This window comes from Leptopilina boulardi, unplaced genomic scaffold, assembly GCF_019393585.1.
Source record: "Leptopilina boulardi isolate dan_hultmark-lab unplaced genomic scaffold, ZJU_Lbou_2.1 LbouV2_218, whole genome shotgun sequence".
NCBI classification, from domain to species: Eukaryota; Metazoa; Arthropoda; class Insecta; order Hymenoptera; family Figitidae; genus Leptopilina; species Leptopilina boulardi.
In genome coordinates this window covers 328,215-343,338 of record NW_026137772.1, presented here as the reverse complement: position 1 = coordinate 343,338, position 15,124 = coordinate 328,215, and the positions used below count along the sequence as shown (strand labels likewise).

Genomic DNA, 15,124 nt, shown 5'->3' with positions numbered 1-15,124 from the left:
ATTTTATTAATTAAATTGATGTTCATTATTATTAATATTAATTTTTGACATTAAAATTTAGGTTTTAAATGATCAAAAAATTAGTCATATTTCTTATTAGCCCAACAAACTATTATGCCTTTAAATAATTAAATAAAATTTAAAGGAATTTATTATCTTTATATTTGGTTAACAAAACGGCAATTATTTTTAAATATTTCTTTTATAATAGATAGTCATATTAATAAACTACTGATTGTCTTACATCCTTTTTTCAGTGTACAAATAAAACAGATCCGAGAATCTCGGAACTCTCGCTTGCATAGCGATAGTCTCGGTCGAAAAACAATAGATTTATTATCGTATCGATTTTTGACATAAGAATAAAAACAAAAATCGGTCGTTTTCTATATCGTGTCGATCGAATGCATCACTACGGCCATATTTATTTTCTTTCAATTCTCTAAAATAATTACTTACCTGGAATTTTAAGATTTGGGTAACTTGGAGGCGGACCATAACGTTGCATAGCAATTAACCATGGTGGTGGCACTTTATGACAATTTGGTCCAATTGGCATTCCTAAAGCAGTTCGTAGCTCATCAGACAATTCACCAGGTTTCTTTTCTTTTAATCGTGTCTCAAATTCTTTTCCTTCATAATAAAGATCACCGTGTATTGTCATTCTTGGTTTTGTTTGCCATTTAAAGAAGGCATCATGTAATTTTTGATAATCAATATCAATTTTACCCATTTTTGGTCGTGCTCTTTCTCTCATTTTTGCTTTTAAAGTTTTTGTGTCATCACGCTCTTGTAAGCTAGCGCGCATTTCAGTTATTCCTGTTCGTTTTATAAAATCCGGTAAGTCAAATGGCGGTTTTTCAATACCTCTTTTACCTTGTAGATATTTTCTTTTAAAACACCAATGACGAGGAACAGGTACTGTGTTTCGATGTGCTTTTAGCTGTACAAGTAACTTTGGATCTCTAGAAAGAAAAATTCCACATAAATTTATTTAATTTTACTTTCAAGCTCTGCATTATTAGCAGATTTCGGAGTTATTTTAAGAAAAAGGCACTATATTGTGAATGTCAAAAATAACAGACTCTAAAGTGTAGTAAAAAAACTAGTAGAAGTGTGAAAAGAATTTCCAAAATTAAAATAAAGTATCAAAAATGTAGCATGGTAAAAATAAAGTAAAATTAAATTTTGAAGTAAAAAATGTAAGTGAAAATATTGTCTTCTATAAAAATAATTAAAATAAAAAATAGAAAAAAAAAATAATTTGGTGTAATTGTATCACCTGGAAATCAGAGAAATATCATAGAAATTTGTAGAAAAACAAGTTAATATTTTACACTAAATTAAAACGCAATTGTTCATAATATTTTGCATTGATTAATTGGGGTTTTATAATAAATTGTTTAAAATTTTCGCTTTTTTTGGTTAATTGCTTTGCACGGCGTGCCTGAACCAATATTAAATGGCAATTTTTTCTTCTTGAATTTGATTCAGGACGGTAAAAATAGTAAGTGTGTAAAGTAATTTTGAGCAAAATTCGTCAAGCCGTTTTAAAAAAGTGATTTTTTGAGTAAAAAAGGAATTTTCTAAAAATTAAGTGAGATAAGTAGATATTATTTTAATTAGTTGATTAAAAAAACAGACAGATTAATAAAATAATCCTTTTTTAACCCTCTGCACACGCTAACTTATCCCCACCCTACACGCAGAGAAAAAACATGCATTTATAGTACACCTGTGTACAAAAGATTATTTAATTATTTTAATTGTATAAGATTTAATTTTATATTTTTTCATGAATTATATTATTAATTTTACATATTATTATTCTACATTATAATTACTATGATTTAGTCAAGTAATCATTAAAACTTTATTTAAAATGGGCCTTCTTAAAATTAATGCACTTTCACCTGTTCCTTCCATAATAATAATACTCAAAAAATTTACAAATTTTATAGCAAAATTGTCAACTTTTTCCCTATACAAAGAAGTTTACTGAACTTAAAAATATTAATATTTGTAAATGTTATAAAAATTTATGTTCAACGTTGCTATATCAATTGCTAATAAAGATATCGTATCAATTCACATTTTAAACTGTTTAGTAAAAAATTCTAAGGCATGTAAGTTAACAAGTTGTTAATTATCATTTTCTGAATTAAAGAAAAAACCGATTTTCTGCGCTGCATATTGCATTAAAAAACAACGTCGAAAAAAATTTAGTGCCACTTGCTACATTATGTCTTTAAAGGTCCAAAAAGGCTTGGCCTTGAAAAAAGTATTAAAAAGTCCCATTTTTAGGCGACATTCTTATGCATATTACTTAATAAAATAGAAAATAAAATTTTCATTACATGAGTTACATATCAAATTATGCGTAGATAACAAGGCTTATTTAATTGTTTACCTTAAATTTCTACGATTTTTTTTCTTAAGTTATCATTCTGCAAAGTCGATCAATTCTTAGGGACAAACACTTTTTGTGCCGACATTAGTTACCCACACTGACAAAAAATGTGTACATACAGTTACTAATGGAGCGTTCACAGCTCAGCTGCCTGCGCAGGCAGCAGTTAGAGTAAGAGAGACACAAATATGCTTTTTCTGTTTTACTCTAATTGTCTATCTCTGTTACTCTTATTGTTGCCTGCGCAGGCAGCCGAGCTGTGAACGCTCCATAACACATTGAACTTTCGCAAAATGGCTGCCGTGATATAACCTGCGTAAACTGATTGTTTTTATATCGTTTTGTTTTTTTATGGTTTTTGTAAATAATTTAAAGAAAAATAAGGAAATATGATTAGTTGTTCTGTTAAAGGTTGCAAAACAAATTGTGTTAAAGGCAATACCGAGCATCATTGGTTTACCGCAAACACGGTAAGTTAAAAATTTTATAGCACAAAATTAATTGCACGGTATATTTATTGTTCATAGTTTAGTACATTATATGTAAGTATTGCGGTTTTGTTCTGTTTTATTTCTTTAAAATTAAAAATCAGAATTTAACGTATTAAATTTTGTTTGCAATAGGTTGAAAGCAGTTATGGGCGAACGTAATCGCACATCATTGTAAAAATTTTCAGAGAATCACCATATTATTAAAGTATATTTTTATCATAACCATAATTAAAATAAAATTTAAACAGTTTAATAATTTATATTCACTTGCAATTACTAATTTTACTTCGTTACTATGTTTTTACACAACATAAATAATTATAACATGTTTATATCCATGGAGATTATAGATATAGTTGGTCTGGAACTACGCGTGATATATAACGCATACTTGCGTCATAATTAATAAATGATATTAAGTGTTGAGTTTTAATTGATTAAATCACATCAGCCTAAATGGACACGAAGTTGTAGAATTCCCTTCTACTGATATTAACAATATTTATTTATTTATTAACTAATAGAAATCCCACATTGGTGACCCCTTCGATTAAAAAAGGATTGTGGAAAATCAAAGTGATCCGGAAAAATTAAAGAGCGATCAGTGGAAATAAAAATAAAATATAATGGACATTCATGAGTGAAAAGTTTTTATAAAAAAAGAAAAACTTCGTTGGAACACGAAAAATTATTTTCGGAGCACGATTTTTTTCAAAGTGACGCCACGTCATTATATGTATGGTGACGGCATGGTTGAGGTGCACTCATTAATAAAGTAATAAAAAAAACAGTGCCTAAAGAAAATTTCCGAAGATTTTTTCTGCAAAAAAATTACAAATAATAGTGAAGTTCCATTTAAAAAGCTTTGACGAAAGAGAAAAAGGAGTCAGAGCACATGTTCCAGAGACGCTACGCCATTGCGCTTCAGTGAAGACGGCATCAATTTTTCACTCGCCTTCTCCTTTTCCGCTATTATCTGATTTAATCAATTAAAAATCACCGGATCCCTTTTTCCAAGATTTTTTCCACCAACCAAAATTTTTTTTTTACATTTTTTGTTTTAAAAAAAATTTTATTTGCACTTAAATCTCATAATTTTCGCAGTTGGTTCCAGACAACAGGGACGCTCATTTAAATATTTAAAAATTTTAAACAAGGAAGTCTTTCAAGTCAGCATGCTGGACAGTTTTAATCGATGGAAATCAACTGTCCGAATATCCGGATTGCAAATTTTTATAGTACCCTACTAACAGCTTTATATATATATATATATATATATATATATATACACTCCTGAAGAGCTGGGATTTTTTATAACACACGCTTTGGAAAACGGCGCATGGGCAGAATACTCTGAGCCCATGCAACAGGTGCATAATGCTTCTTTTTCCCTGTTTAGCAGTAACAGTTTTCCTTTTCTTTAAATTTGACAAAATTTTCCACGCTCGAGTCCAATCAACCTCCGGCATTTCCACGGAACTAGCCATAAGGCGCCAAGGCTACAGCGTGTCGACGTTGACGTTAAGGACCCAGTTCAGGCAGCTCTACATCATATTCAAAGGACTAAAGGTTCCGAAGCATCTTCAAGATTTTCTTGCGTATTTTTGGTCGGGCCCATTACAATTTTTGAAAGTATTGTGATAAAGTGGTTCCCGACCATCTCCGGACAGCAGTTGTTTGAAATAACCATAGCTGACATAATTTATTAATTGTCAATTCTCCTATTTTATTTATTTTTTTAAAAAAATTTTTATATAGGAAATTTATTTATTTTTCTTTTTTTTGCTCAGTTGTATTTAATTAATTTTTTTTTCTCTTCATGAAAATTAAATAAAAATTTTATTTTCTTTTTAATCCTTCAAACACAATCCTAACATTCAACATTTAAAATTTTTTTCTTTTTCTATGAGAATAAATAAAATTTATTTTGCTACTTTGGTCAATTACTCTGCTAGGTACTATTTATTTCATTTTTTTATAACAGCGTCCGCTTTTGCGATATTTTAACTTTGACAATTGTCTCGTCTTGATATTATATGTGTGTGATCGTCTAATTTGCATTGTGCATTGCTCGTTTGTGTTAAACGATCAAATATTTTTATTAATTAACGTCAGAAGTGATATATTTTCTTTTCTTTTTTAAGAATTATTTTTATATAGTTCCAGATAATTAAGTCCTAAAGTTTTTTTTTCGAATTTTGCGTCGGGACCGAGCACTTCTCAGGTTTCTGCAGTGGCTTCCTAGAATTCCCACGATGAACTGCTAAAAATGATCGAAGCGTTATCAGCTAAGGTTAATGCCATTTCCGCTCCAAACAGGTTCCGTTCAAGTCAGTGTACTGAAGACTATAATAAAAGGGACAAAAGTAAATCGTCCAATTATAGAAAATTTAATAACAATACAAAATTTTAATAGAAATACAAATTTTAAAAAACAAAATTCTAATCGAACTAATTATTCTAAAAATAATAATAAGAAAAATTCTCAACTTTGTTTTTACCATTTCAAATTCGGTGATAAAGCACTCAAATGTGTACCACCATGTGCCATGCAAGGTAGTTCGTCATCGGGAAACTAAAATGGCCGTGTCAAATCAACACGATAGATAACTTTTCTTTTTCTAATCGTCTAAATATTCAAAACCGTACAACAGGGTTGATATTTTTAATAGACACCGGTTCAGATGTTTAAATAATTCCAGTAAATTCCCAGGCTAAACGAAATTGTTTCGCCTATGTAATTTATGCTGCGAACAATACGCAAATAAATACATACGGAAGACGGGATTTGTCCATTGATGTTGGATTAAGTCGAAATTTACCTTGGAATTTTTGTATCGCTTCGGTACCCTACCCTATTATCGGTGCCGATTTTCTATCACATTTCGGGTTATCATCAGATTTAAAAAATAGGAAATTAACAGATCTGAATTCCGTTAAAAATGTTAATTATTTTCTTAAAAAAGCTATGGTTACTGACATTAGCTCTATAGATAAATCTTTACCTTTTTACAACGTTATTTCTAAATATCCGGAAATTACTAACGAAGTGCAACAAGACATTCCCTCGAATATTGGCATATTTCACCACATTGTGACGAAAGGTTCACCGGTGTCTCAACGGCCTTGTTGGTTACCACCTGAAAAGCTTGCAGTGGCAAAAAGTAATTTCAAAGCCTTAAAAGATGCCGGGAAATGTCGAAAGTCTAGCGCATCGTACGCTTCTCCCATCTACATGGTCCTGAAAAATGACGGTCAGTGGAGAGTTTGTGGAGACTACAGACTTTTAAATACGGTAACAATCCCAGATAAATTTCCAATACCTTTTTTTTCTAAAAGTTAAAATTAACTTTTTCAAAAGTTATATAGCATGTATATAGCATGTAAATTTTAAGAAAGTTAAAGTTAACTTTTAGAAAAGTTACAGTTAACTTTTGAAAAAGTTAAAGAAAAGTTAAACTGACTTTGAAGTAATGTTAACCTAAAATGTAATAATGTATTGTATTTTTGTTAAAGTTATTTTTAAATCAAATTTGTTTAAAAATGCAAACTATTTAGTGAATTTCTTTGTTTTCTAACTTTTAAACTATATTAAGGTTTTATTAAATAAAAGTAAACAAAGTTTCAGTGTATATAGAAAAAATTTTTCATTTATTTAAAAACCAATGTGTATAGCAACATCAATAAAATATTGGTCAATATAATAAATAACATCAATAAATATAATACAATATAATACTTATATTGTATTACAATAAATACTTATATTCTATTTTATAATTCTATCAATTCTACATCACTTTCCATGACTTTATCTCTTTCTATAATATCCCCATGCAAGAGTGTCAGTGTTACGTTTCAATAAAAATCTTTTGTCATCGTAGGGACTTAGGGCTATTTTTTTCTGTTTTAAAGTAAGGACCTTATGGAGTTTGGAACGAATGGAATATTGAGTTCGAGATTGAATTTTAATATTTTTTAAACAATAAATGTAATCATTAAAAGTTATATGTTTCTTAACTACATTAGACTTTACACCTTTTACCTTTTTTAAGAAATCTTGATTATCCACACGTAAACTATACATTTTACTACACAAACCAACAAATTCAGTGACAATCCTCCCATTTCATTCGTCTTTCATAAGACCTAAAACTTTTTTGTTGGCTTGCGGAATGCCATATACATTATTCATGGGATAATCAGAAGTATCAAATTTGAAAATGTCTGCTTTCATATCAGAATAGACATCCTCACATTTGATATTATAAATAAGGCTGTCAGTGTCCGTATAAAGTAGTTTACAGTTGTTTCCATACTTTTTCCTCATATAATCATAATGGAAATCGTACATCAGAGTTTTCGAAATGTCTAAAACGCTAAGACCTATATAAATCGGTTTATTCATGTACACCTCAGTTTTCCTAAGTTCCACAGCTATCTAATTTTCACTAAAGATAGCTCTCATGTGGAAGTTAGGTTTAGCAATTAAAGCTTCTGCCCCGTACCTACCCTCCCACTTTGTCACGAGTTTCATGTTTACGTGATTACGTACATTCTCCAGGGCAGTGTCCAAGTTAGCCCCGTGAGGGGAAGCACTGTACCCCCACTCTACCGGCCAGGCCATAAACACGGAGCTCGAGGGACGCATGCACCGCGGGGGGCCTGAGCAGCGTTCTCGGGCCTAATGACATTTTTTATTTATGGCCCCTAATGAGTTTTTCATGAAAATTATAAAATTTTTTAATATTATCAATTTTTAATTTTTTTTAACGTATTCACATTCCTTATAATTTCACGATTACGAGCATGTGTTGTCCCAATTAAAAATGTTAATATTTAAAATGTTTATAATTTTTATTGAATTATGTCGCCTGAATCCCCCAGTATCGATCTTGTCATGATCTCGAATAACTTTTTTAATAAAAATTAAATCTTTTCAAATATCAACATTTTTTCCCCTCATTTTTTTGCGATTCAGACATAATTTTTTTTTTTAAATGTTGAAATTTAAAAAGTTTTAATTTTTTTTAATCACAATTTTTCCAGGCTTAGGACTGGCAGATACACTGAAAGAAAATGTATATTAGATTTACTGGCATGTTTAAAAAATGTGTTTTTATTTATTTTTAAAAATAAAAAAAAATTATAAGTCCTTTTAAAATTTATATATATATATATATATATATATATAAATGCGCTTAAAAAGCACAATAATTATTTTCTAATTCGCAGCTTTGAAAGCTGGTGTGTGTCCTAAGCCTGGAAAAATTGTGATTAAAAAAAATTAAAACTTTTTAAATTTCAACATTTAAAAAAAAAAATTATGTCTGAATCGCAAAAAAATGAGGGGAAAAAATGTTGATATTTGAAAAGATTTAATTTTTATTAAAAAAGTTATTCGAGATCATGACTAGATCGATACTGGGGGATTCAGGGGACATAATGCAATAAAAATTATAAACATTTTAAATATTAACATTTTTAATTGGGACAACACATGCTCGTAATCGTGAAATTATAAGGAATGTGAATACGTTAAAAAAAATTAAAAATTGATAATATTAAAAAATTTTATAATTTTCATGAAATACTCATTAGGGGCCATAAATAAAAAATGTCATTAGGCCCGAGAACGCTGCTCAGGCCCCCCGCGGTGTCTTGTTCACTCAAGGCACTAGTTCGGTCCCGGCCGGTCGAGTCGGGGTATAGTGCTTCCCCTCACGGGGCTAACTTGCACATCGCCCATTCTCCATTGTCTTACCATACACTGCATTGTTCATTAATTTAAACAAGTTTTTCTCGAATTCATTACTAGCCTTTGTTCGTTGACTAGTATTGAAATCGATATAATCTTTGAGCCTTGTTGCCTTTTTAAATTGTAAAATGCGGTGGATGTAAATCAATTTAAGTCCATTGGCTAATGCTTGTTTAAGTGTACGATAATGGAGAATGTATCTTCGTTTCGGTTGGAGACTAGTTAGAAGCTTTTCTTGCTTTGACCCTGGTGGTTTCAAGTGTACAGGACAAAATGGAAAATCATTATGCATATTATGTAATTCTGTAGGATAATCTAAATCAACTTCTAAAATATAACCTATAGTTGCATCATCTGTAACGTTAAAATTAAAGTTATTGTCAAATTTTAAAACCCACTTGAAATCACCATAGGGAAGAGACTGAACCATGGTCCAACCATATAGATTATTAGCGTCTAAATATACAATGTAAGAAGTCTCCTCATTGACATTGTGTTCTTTCATATATTTGATTATTTGCTTTGGCATAACGATTTGTACATTGACTTATACCACGTTCAATAAACATTATCATATCAATGTCAGTGAGCAGTTCTAGTTTTACATTTGTATATTTTAACATTACATCCCAAGTAAAACCACCCAGTAAAAAATAAAAGATACAAGAGAAGTGGATTCCGGTTACAAGCTCAATAGCTGGTAAACGAATCCGTGAGAATCTCGGATACAAGCACTTTTCCGTATCCGAAATGCTCATAAGTTTGTAAACGCACTGAAACGAACGACTTTTGTAGGGCTTTTAATCAAGAAAAACAAGTAAATGATTGCAGAAACGTTGGGAAATTAAATTAGAAACAAAAATAAATAATTATTTATTAAAGAAACGTACACTTAAACAAAAAACAATTATTCTTACTAATTCTAACCTCTGCATTAAAAACATTGTGAAAGCAGTGTTTTGTTGGTGATTTTACCTTGTTATTCGGAAAATATGGTTTTCTATCTTACCGACATTGGATATTAATTTAACGCGGTTTTTTTGATTTTCTAATTTCAAAAGCAATTCAAAATAATCAAAATGTTATTAAACATAATTAAGTGCTTATTTTTAATTTCCTTTACAACTTTTTATTAAATAATTTTGGATTTCTATTGAAATTGAAAATTCGACAAAACCTGCGTTAAATTAATATCCAATGTCGGTAAGGTAGAAAACCATATTTTCCCAATAACAAGGTAAAATTACCAAGAAAACACTGTTTTCCCAATGTTTTTAACGCAGGGGTTAGAAATAGTAAGAATAATTGTTTTATGTTTAAATGTATGTTTCTTTAATAAAGAATCATTTATTTTTGCTACTAATTTCATTTCCCATCGTTTCTGGATCCATTTAATTGCTTTTTCTTGATTAAAAGCTTTACAAAAGTCGTCCGTTTCAGTGCGTTTACAAGTTTTACATCATTTCGGATACCGAAAACTGCTCGTATCCGAGATTCTCACGGATTCGTTTACCAGCTATTGATCTTGTAACCGGAATCCGCTGTTCTTGCATCTTTTATTTTTTACTAGGCAGGTGTCGTGTAATAGTGTGCAGGATTTAACCCGTATGCTTTTAAGCATTGTTCACGGAAATTTTCAAATACATCAGCAAGCAGCAAGATGTCAGTTTTCATATATAAATAAACATAATCACTAAGACTTTTAACAATTGAATTCTGACCATACTTGCTGAGCATGTAAATATTCTTGATCTGATATATTTGAATCATTCAATGTACTATAAAAATGTTCTTTTTGGGGTAACTGAGTTTCTCTGAGTTTTTCCTTAGAGTCGAGTTACTCGTAAGGAAAAACTCCTTTTCGGGTTAACAAATTAACTTTATCATCACTATAGCTTGAAAAGTTTGACTTAACAATATTGTATTCGTTCAAATAAGATGCTAATTTGTCTAAAAATGAAGCTATAAATCTAAATGAATCAATGAATCTAAATTTAACGAGACTTGCTTCAACATGTTTTGTAAAACTAATATATTTTTCCTTATTAATGGGAAGAACGTCAACTTTACCTTCAAACTCATTCGCGATTGCTTTAATAATAAAATGCGCATCATAACCACTTAAATTATGGAAGACTACAGGAACTATTCGAGAATCTTGATAATTGACATTACAATCTTGATGGGCTGCACCTCGATACACCCCAGTCAGATGGCAATGATCTCTAACTTTTACTTCTCCATGCTTGATAGTTTTTATACAAATATGGCAAATATTAGCTACTTTAAATGCGGCTTTTTGATCTGCATTTAGAGTATTCATTGCAATATTTACCATAAATGTAGGTTCAATTTCTTCCACCAACTTTTTCAACTCTTTTGCAAACCATCTCGCCGGATCTTCTTCATTCCTGGTGATGCTCTGTATTCATTTAAAGAGTCATCATAACTCTTTAAATAGAATCCTATGCTGAGAAGTTGATGTTGTTGAACTACTTCTGTGCGACATCCCATAGATGAAGAATTCTCCCCTGGAACTAGTAGACTCTCACAATATGCATATATGCTGAATGGTACTTTTTCTTTATTACTAAAGTTCTTGAATTGAATGCTATTAGATCCGGGTTTCGGTCAGATGATTTTGGTGTTATTCATTTTCTGGCAATCCTCAACGTGCTTGGTAAGTTTATCGTTGCTTCTGAAATAGTGAAGACAACGATCGCAAATAAATAACGCATGCCCATCTGTTGAGACTTGGTTATTTATTAGACGCAATAAAAATTTTATCCAAACATAGTGGTATTTGTTGGAAATTGAGGAATCTTCTTTATCATCATCCTCATCAATGTAGTGATCATCAATGCGTAAAAGATTAACATGTTTGGATCGTTTCTGCGAGGTTAGGTGTATTGGCGAGAAGGTAAATATCCCCTTTCGTTTAACAAGACAATAAACTTTTACTGAAATATTGTTAAGCACTTCGAATCTTGCAACGTCATTGAGTGCCACTGAAACGCACTAATGAGTCGATCGTCACCGGATTTTCTAGATCATAACTCTATAATGGCAGCATCAATGAAATTGTCTGAGGCTTCACAAATCTCATTGAAACTATCAATAGAGGTATATTGTTTAGATGTTTCAATATTTCTACGGTTAGCCATTTTTTTTAAATTCTGAAAAGGATTGAATGAGGAAAAAGCTAAAAAAATCTGAAAAAAACGCTGAAAATAACACTGAAAAGAACGTTAAAAAGAATGCTAAAAAAACGCTGAAAATAACCTAATAAAATCTGAAAAACCTATCAAAAGATATCACTCTGCTACTTTTAGTATATCTGAAACAGAAATAGAATTACAATCAATTTGATGAATATTAAGAGGAATGTATGCAAAGATATATAATTTGAGTAAACTTACAATGCTGCTATAAAATTTGGCAATGCAAATAAATGTTTGTCTCTTGTAGGAAGATTGACTTGGTATTCTTGAATCTAAAACAGAAAAAAAAGGATTATGATTAATTTCATATAATTTATACATATGAATATAAAAAAAGATTAACTTACATTGATGCTCTTGGTACTGTTTCTTTAACAAAGTTTTATACTGCAATGAGACCTCTGAAGAGGATTGGTCATATATAATATATGGCTAGTGTTAGAGGTCTGATGCTGCTGATTCTGGAAGCTGGAACAGAAAGACTTTCCTTGCCACGGGAATCGCCTGAGGTACATGTAGTCCCCACCATTCACAACTTCCCACGACTGAACTCCATCCCCACTTAACGCAAGGACTACAAACGGGCCACCTACTCCCAACCACCCACAGCCCCGCGCGGTATCTCGCGAACCCTTTATTCCTCGAGGTTCTAATTATGATTTTTGAATGTTTGGGACCGTATATGTTAATACATAAGAAAGACGTATGCAAATTAGGGGGTGGTGGGTGGCCAAGAGGGGTGGAAAGTGGGTGGTAATATTTAAAAAAAGACATGCAAATTAGGGGGTGGTGGGTGACCAAGAGGATGGAAAGTGGGTGGTAAGGGAGGTAACCAAACGGGTTAAAAATTTCAAAAAATTCCCGCGAGCTACAGCGCCATCTCGCGAACAACGGTCGGTAACATCGACCCAGCCAAACGGGTTAAAATTCAAAAATTCCCGCTAGCAACAGCGCAATCTCGCGACAACGGTCGGTAACATCGACCAAGAGTAAAGTAGAGTTACCATATGTCGGTAAGGTAGATTCCTACATTACCTGTGATTTAGAACTGGTACAGCCCTACTACTTTAATTTTTCAAAATTATGAGAATCTGACATTAGATTAGTTATCAGCGACCTCAAAAATCCTCAGAAACACACTTTTTAAGAAAATACAATGATTTTTCAAAAAATCGTCCGCCATATTGGATTCGCCATTTTGAATATTCAAAGTTTTAAAAATAATACTTCAGATTTATAATTATTGATTCTAAAACCCCCAAAAATACCAATTTTTTAGGATAAAACATTGATTTTTTTAAAAATACATCCGCCATACTGTATCTAACAATTGAATTTTAAAAAGCTAACATCGGATTCATAATCAGCGACCTCGAAAACCCCCCAGTAGTTAGTTTCAAGCAAAAATCGACGCATCTCGTTCATATAATCGTACTTCACATGTCAAAACTATATAATCGTAACTCGGAGCTTAGTTTAATATAAATATAGCTCATTTTCCAAATAGTAAAATCGAATCTCTGATTTAAAAATAATAATAATTGTTATTTAAGTTTTCATTACAGAAAAATATCGATTTTATCACAATAATTATTTTTTCTTTTTCTTTTTTACGTGTAAATATAATAAACTTTCCTACTCTAAGAAAGAAGGTTTAAATTCAATTCATAAATATTTATTTAAATTATCAATAAATAATTTAATATTTAATTTATTTCTAAAAAATTTAATAATTTAATTAATACTCATAATATTTTTTAAGCTTGCTGGAAAAAAATTATAAAAATGTGTAAAAGTACACAATGGAGAAAAAAAAATCTAATCCATAAAATATCCAACGAAATATAAATCAACAAAAATTGAAAAAATACTACAAAATGTAATAATATGTAATGCATTGACGAAATTATTTTTTTAACTAATAAATAAATAATAAACTATTAAATAAAAAATTAAATAAATAATATAATAAATATTTAAATAATAATAGGCGAAAAAATAAACAAATTATTGATAATTTTTTTAATAAGAAGAAACAAAAATTCTTTCCTTAAGATTACTTGTTTAATATATTTTTGAAAACATGGTTATGTATCAAAATCTAAGATACCATTATATTAAATGGAAATTGAGATACGATTTTATTATTCGAAAAATGAGCTACGGTCATATTAAACTAAGGTCCGAGTTACGAGTATATAGTTTTGACATTTGAAGTTCGATTATATGAACGGAAGCAGTTGATATAATCAATTTTTTAAAAAAAGTCCGCCATATTGGATCCGCCATTTTGAATTTTGAAAAACTAACATCGAATTCGTAATCAGCGACCCCGAAAACCTCTGGATACCAATTTTCAGGAAAAAAAAATTTTCTGTACATTTTGTGCACTTTTTGTCGAATTCCTTCTGCTAACGAAGGGGTTAATATTATCAAATTTTATTATTCAGATTTAAATTATAAAAAATGTTGCTTTTAAAATATAATTATTTAACAATTTCTTCATATTTATAAAGTTTGTAATCAATAAAACAAATTTTTTGAGGTCAGTTTTCTAGATAGTAAAATATTGGGGAAAATATAAACATATAAATTTTTGTGTCAATTGTATCAGTTTCTAAATATCGTACATTAATAAATTTACTAGTGATATTTAATTCAATAGTATTATTTCTATTTAGTTATTATCGTTTTTAATAACAGGTGTTGTTCACTGTACCTTTTACGCTATTACGAAAACAATAAACATACATTTCGTATATGTGTGATTACCAGCATTAATTTTTTAGTGGAATCTATCCAAAAACGTAATACAAAAAATTCACAAAGAAAAATTGAAAATGCTGTGATTTTTCACTTTTGATCGGAAATGACTGTCTAACGAACTTAGCCTTCACTTTAACACAAACTTTATGTATACGAAAGGACTAGTCGATTTATTGGATTTTACAAAAGTTATTGTGACCACAACATTTGGGTCTACACACAAACACACAGATCTACAGACAGACGCCATCGCCAAACAGTGAATTTCCGACTCAAAAGTCAAATTTCGACCAATCATAAAACCTTCTTATATGATGAGAATGTAAAAATAATTTGATTAATGAGTTAGGGGAAACCAGCGACGGTTAAATAACCAATGATTTTTCGTAAGAATATTAGGGGTGTGGGAGAGGTCGAAAATTTTAAATAAGCGTCGTTCACGACCACCTACAGTCATATAACATTCCTACTTATGTTG

At 30.4% G+C, this 15,124-nt stretch overlaps 2 protein-coding genes across 2 annotated transcripts in view; one reads left to right on the top strand and one right to left on the bottom strand.

Moving 5' to 3' along the window:
- LOC127279582 (homologous-pairing protein 2 homolog) overlaps positions 1 to 15,124 on the top strand; it is a 261,519-nt gene that overhangs the window by 119,694 nt on the left and 126,701 nt on the right. The window lies entirely within an intron of this gene.
- Positions 1 to 15,124, bottom strand: part of LOC127279581 (splicing factor 3B subunit 2) — a 185,175-nt gene that overhangs the window by 113,029 nt on the left and 57,022 nt on the right. The window contains exon 3 of the mRNA XM_051302013.1: positions 460 to 965. Within this exon, the coding sequence (XP_051157970.1) occupies positions 460 to 965 (506 nt within the window). The remainder of the gene's footprint in view (positions 1 to 459; positions 966 to 15,124) is intronic.